This window comes from Rutidosis leptorrhynchoides, chromosome 1 (genome assembly GCF_046630445.1).
Source record: "Rutidosis leptorrhynchoides isolate AG116_Rl617_1_P2 chromosome 1, CSIRO_AGI_Rlap_v1, whole genome shotgun sequence".
In the NCBI taxonomy this organism is placed as follows: Eukaryota; Viridiplantae; Streptophyta; class Magnoliopsida; order Asterales; family Asteraceae; genus Rutidosis; species Rutidosis leptorrhynchoides.
In genome coordinates, this window is record NC_092333.1 from 47,595,001 (window position 1) to 47,600,393 (window position 5,393).

General features: G+C 34.3%; 1 protein-coding gene across 6 annotated transcripts in view; it reads right to left on the bottom strand.

Annotated features, from left to right (window-relative positions):
• LOC139859592 (uncharacterized) overlaps positions 1-3,845 on the bottom strand; it is a 5,132-nt gene extending 1,287 nt beyond the window's left edge. For all 6 annotated transcript variants that reach the window (XR_011763171.1, XR_011763172.1, XR_011763173.1 and 3 more), the window contains exons 1-7: positions 3,663-3,845; positions 2,824-2,953; positions 2,607-2,734; positions 1,687-1,825; positions 852-963; positions 561-624; positions 1-117 (exon numbers count right to left, since the gene is read on the bottom strand). The exon at positions 1-117 is cut by the window's left edge. Coding sequence is in view for 3 of the 6 variants with exons in the window: in XM_071848379.1 (XP_071704480.1) it covers positions 1-117; positions 561-624; positions 852-963; positions 1,687-1,825; positions 2,607-2,734; positions 2,824-2,953; positions 3,663-3,827 (855 nt within the window). In the remaining 3 variants the exon portion in view is untranslated. The remainder of the gene's footprint in view (positions 118-560; positions 625-851; positions 964-1,686; positions 1,826-2,606; positions 2,735-2,823; positions 2,954-3,662) is intronic.
• Between the last annotated feature and the right edge of the window lie 1,548 nt (positions 3,846-5,393).

Genomic DNA, 5,393 nt, shown 5'->3' on the forward strand with positions numbered 1-5,393 from the left:
CCTACGAGAGTACACGTTCTTGTGAAATGAGTTGTTGTATCGTGATTTATCTTGAGCCGCATTTGAACTGTTTGATACCCGAGGAGGTGGCATAAGAGCACGAGCTGAAACGTGTCTCTACAGAAATATAATAACAGTTTACAATTTTGAACAAAATAGATTTTAATTGAGGTGAGAGATTGGTTAGGTTGGACACTGGGCGAAGATGGGCTCGGGTCAGAACAGAACGGTTCAACTTGGGTAGACTCGTGAACTCATATTAAAAATTAAAAATTTAATACTAAAAAGGGCTTTCTTACAATAGCAATCCAATTCTATGTATAAAACGAACTAGGAGGTTGTATCAACTCTGGGTGACTTTTAGCTGTTTGAAGAGTAGAACCCATGTGACCATATTCCTCTTATGACTACGATTTTTGATTTTACCCATATGATATACAACTCAAACCAAATCACCCATTCATCATTCATAAGTATATGGGTCAAAATTGCCACCTTCCAATGTTTTATATTCATGCAATTTTTAAGAGATAAAAGATGCTAAATTTCAGTAAACTAACCTGATTTCTTTCATCACTCGACATACCAGATGCTGCTTTTCCAGAGGCACTAGATGCTTGTTCTCTGCAAAGCATCAACACATGAATAATAATGAAATGAAGCAAAAAGGTATTAAAGATATATTCATATAAATAAATGCATTCTATCAGCAACTTAAGGACCAAAATGGTGGGATACCTCAGTTTGTGCTGCTTAAAATCAATATACACAACCATAATCCACAAAAGAAACTCAAAAAGTCAAAGATAATGGCCTTAAACATGATATAGGACTCTAACAAGAACACAAACCTTGCACTTTTATCCGTCCATTCGTCGTCAGCATCAGCCTCATCACTTGAGCTTCCACTTAAAAAGAAATCATCTTCACTTAAATCTACCCCATCATCATCACTTCCAGTCTCTGTGTATTTCCATAAAATATCAATAGAGAACTAAAAGAAACAACAGTATGAAGCAAATACAGTTACGTATCTTCTCCTGTCTTTACAGGTTTTGATAACATGTACATGTTTTGACTGGTTTACTTTAGTTTATGGGTTACATTCCGCTTCGACTCAATATGTTATTTGCATCTAAGAAAGCACTGACTGACAACTAAAATGACACAAAGACCTTCAAAATAAGAACCACAAATGACCTCATCGATATCAGACTCCAATAAACCTTCAACGAGAGAAATATGGCACGATTGTAGAGCACAAAAGCTGCATTAGCAGGATGTACAGTACAAGACATAATATGAATTTTAACTACAAGCCTTAAAGCCCAAGCTATGAAGAATTCACTTGGCTTAAAGGCATTTATCATTCCTCTCTAAAGAAAAAGACTATTACAATGTGTCACTGCGAATTTATTTACCGAATTAGTTACTAACTAACGAATAGCCAATAAAATATGGGATTTTGTACCCCTTCCCATATAAATTTATAACTAAATTATGGTAAGCTTAACAACTACCCTAGTCCCTTGGTGCAATAATTGGCAAACCCCATGAATAAAAAAAAAACATCATTTACAGCATACAAAGTTAATATTCCACTAATAGGTTTTGCCCAATCATATAATGTACACTTACAATTACAACTTAATGTTTAGAAGAGAAAAAAAAGAAAAGTAAAATTACCTTCCAAATCCTTCCCACTAGCTACAGCAGCAGCTATATTAGCTTTAATCTGTGTGCGTAAGTTGTTTCTCTTATCAACACTCTCTGTATTATCACCTTTCTTGAATAATGATACATATTTTTCTGTCTTGGGGAAAAACTGCATTTTTAAAAAATCGTATCTTTAATCTCTAATTACTATTTAAAGAGAATAGATATATTTGTGCTAAAGTAAGTATAAGCAGGAAATCCATCCCATTGAAAATTAACCCAAATATACCTTGTGTTATTTAGAGGTGGCAAAATGTGCTTGGGTAACAACAGGTTGTGGTCAGTTTGCGTCATAACAAGTAAATTTTTACGTTGAGAGCCAGGTTAGGTCTACCTGCAACGCGTTCATGCCCGATTTCTTAAAGTTTTGGTAACTACTTGATGTGTTAGATATGACTAACAAAACTATGTATTTCAATACCAATCTATAATTCTGATTATTAAGGGAGATGATACTCACACACTCAATATTGATCCATACACACCTAATTGACTATTATATCCTTACTTACAATAATAGAAGTTCAAGTCCCAAGATAAATTTAAGGATATAATTGTAAGTTTTATGGTAAAAAGTGTGTATGGATCAAAAACTGGTGTGTGAGTATCACCTACCGATTATTACAGAGGTCGAATACAATAAGATAACTTTTGTGACTTTTCACTTTTTTCAGTTTTCACAATTAGAACCATTCCCTTAATAGCTCAAAATAAATAAATAGACCAATTAACCCTTTTGAGATATCAGTATCATGTAACACAAACTGATAAATTCACAATTGAACGGGATGATGATGCTGATTGCTGATGATGATGATGATGATGCCCAAATTTATGTCAAACATTGCTAAAAAGGGGCGAGTGGCACTAGATACAATTATACAACTTACCCTAATATACTCAAGATCTTCTTTTAATTTTGATAGCTGCTCAGCAATCTCAGCCTCTTGAGCCTGACCAGATGACGCACGCTGTTGTTTTTCCAAGCGTCTTATATTTCGCTCTACCTTTCTTCTTTCTGATGAAACAATCATTATCGTTATCATCATCATTACATTATATTTAAAGAACTGGATAAATGTAAAAAAAACTTCTTAAAATTCTTACCAAAGAACTTTATCTTTCGGTCGCGCAAGAATATTTTACGTTCCAAAGCAAGATTATCAAGAGTCTGCTGTTGACCCTTCAACCCTTCTAATTTCTTTGTTAGAGCTTCTTTGACCTCAGGCCTTGTGTCCTTCAATGAGAGAAATATGTATGATCACTTCACCAATTGTAGTAAGATCACGCAAAGGTGCGGAAATATGTGGGGGCGGAGTGGGGCGCCCGCCCCAAGTGGATTTGTAATTTTCAGTGCAAAAATTTTGGAATTTTCGATTTCGCCAGGATTTTTTTTTCCAAGTCTCCGTATTTTGCCCCAAAGCCTCTGTATTTTGCCCAAAAGCCTCCGTATTTTGCCCAAAAACATCCGTATTTTGTCCAAAAACCTCCATATTTTGCCAAAAAAATTGACACGCTTTTAAAAAATTTTTGCCCCCAGTGAAAAAAATTCCTGCTTCCGCCACTTATCACGCATATATTGACCAAATATACTACACTACAATTGCTCTAGTGATAATAACTGACTCCTGTTTCTTCAGTATACTTCAATTCATAAAGCAAAACTCACTTTCAAGCAATAGATAAAATCATGCTGCTTTCAACTGAATGATAAAATAGCTGGTCCCAAAATTACATACTTATTGACTTTAAACTAATGTGTAAGTTGTAACACACATTAACGCTTATATAGCCTAATAAATATCTTACCTACATATATCACACCACTACACCAGCTACGTCAATACATTAGAATAGAAATATCACAATTCAATAATAACTTTCGACATAAAAAGTTCATGTGATTAATTAATATTTGTATTTGTATTATAATATATATGTATTACCTTGCGAAGCAAACGCTCAGTAGAACGAATCTGGCGTTTGAGAGAAACGAGTTTAGCTTTAGGTTTCTTCTCAACGGCTAATGATTTTGGACGGTGATTGGCGGCGGTTTTATTCACCGGGTTACGTCCGGCGACTCGCCGTTTGTCGTAGCCACCGTGTGCCATTTTCCTAGGGTTTTATTATTTTCGTCACCACTGTTTCTATATGTTGAAATGTTGTTGGAAATAATACATTTTTGGTACCTGTACTTTGCTTACTTTGCTAAATTGTTGTAAAGTCTAAGAGCATGACATCAGCAATTTACAAAACTTCGAAATTATCTTGTCCTAATAATTTTCACTTATAATAATAACTAGTCTTTTGGCCCGCGCTTTTGCTGCGGGTTGGGTTCGGAAAGGAAGAAAAAAAAAGATACTGTAGCTACAGTAGCAGCTACAGTGGCGGGTATTCGGGTCGGTAGGTGGAGCGGGTCAGGGGATCCGGATGGTATTGGGTTAGTGGTTTGAGGTGTTGGGCAAATCATGTTTTGAAAAGAAAAAAAAAAGTTACCATTAACAAATGCTGCCAACCAATCATAGGTTGACACCATTTACCACAATTTATATATATATATAAATAATGGCTTTTTTCATTGTTCTTATAATTTTCACTTCCGGTTAATTACCATTACCATGTGTCCATGTTCTTAAATTATTACACATAAGTATCCGCAAGGTTGAAAAATATGCGAGACGGGATCGAAACGGTAGCGACCTCAAAACGTCGCAACGGAAAAAACGGAGCCGAGACGGGGTCGAAACGGATGTTGACTAATGTTGACTTTTATATATATAAATATATATTTACACATATTTTAGAGCTAAAAAACCTTCATTGACAAGTTTGTACCTATAATTGTTATTAGCGTTAATATAATATAAAATGGAATACTAAACTAAGTCAATGTGATTGATTTGACCGATTTATGACCGATTTTAACAGAATTTCTGACTTCTGACCGGCGTTGACCCAATTTTTTCTGCATTTGACCTGACTTTTGACCGTTGACCGGCTTATAAGAAAACGGAACGGGTTCGAAGCGATTTAGTCACCAAAACGCCGCAACGGGCGTCGCAACGGACGCAACGGACGAAGTTTACAACAGTGAGTATACGTAAATGTATGTATAAATGTTCTATTTATAAATAATTCAATATGTTCATTCTTGTGACATGTTTTTCGGTTCTCTCATGATGATAAACATAGGCGTTTTGGAGGGTGTACGAGTATGAGCAATCGCATAGGGTCTAAAATTTTGAAAGAGCCCAAATTTTTGGAATGATCCGTAGATAAATATTCATTTGCATCCTTAATTTAAGTTGAAATCTAAGGGATAAATCTCAGTCCTTATATCAAATTATGTGAGATTTACACAATTCAGTAATGTTCTTAAGAAATTTTACGAAGGAACTAAGTATTAGTGATTAAAAAAAAGTATTAGTGATTATACGAATCTATATACTTATATAAAAAATAGATTTTTTTAGCTTACTTGTCAACAAAATCAATTTTTAAGGGGTTAATGACAAATGGAATTTACACTTGTCAAATTCTCAATGATTATGATTAAAATCCATTAAATAAATGATTAATAACAATATTAGAGAATAAAGAAATTAATAAAAAAAAAATGAGAGCAATTTAGTAGTGTTAATTTTAAGAGATTGTTGTAACTAACCAATTAGAAAAAT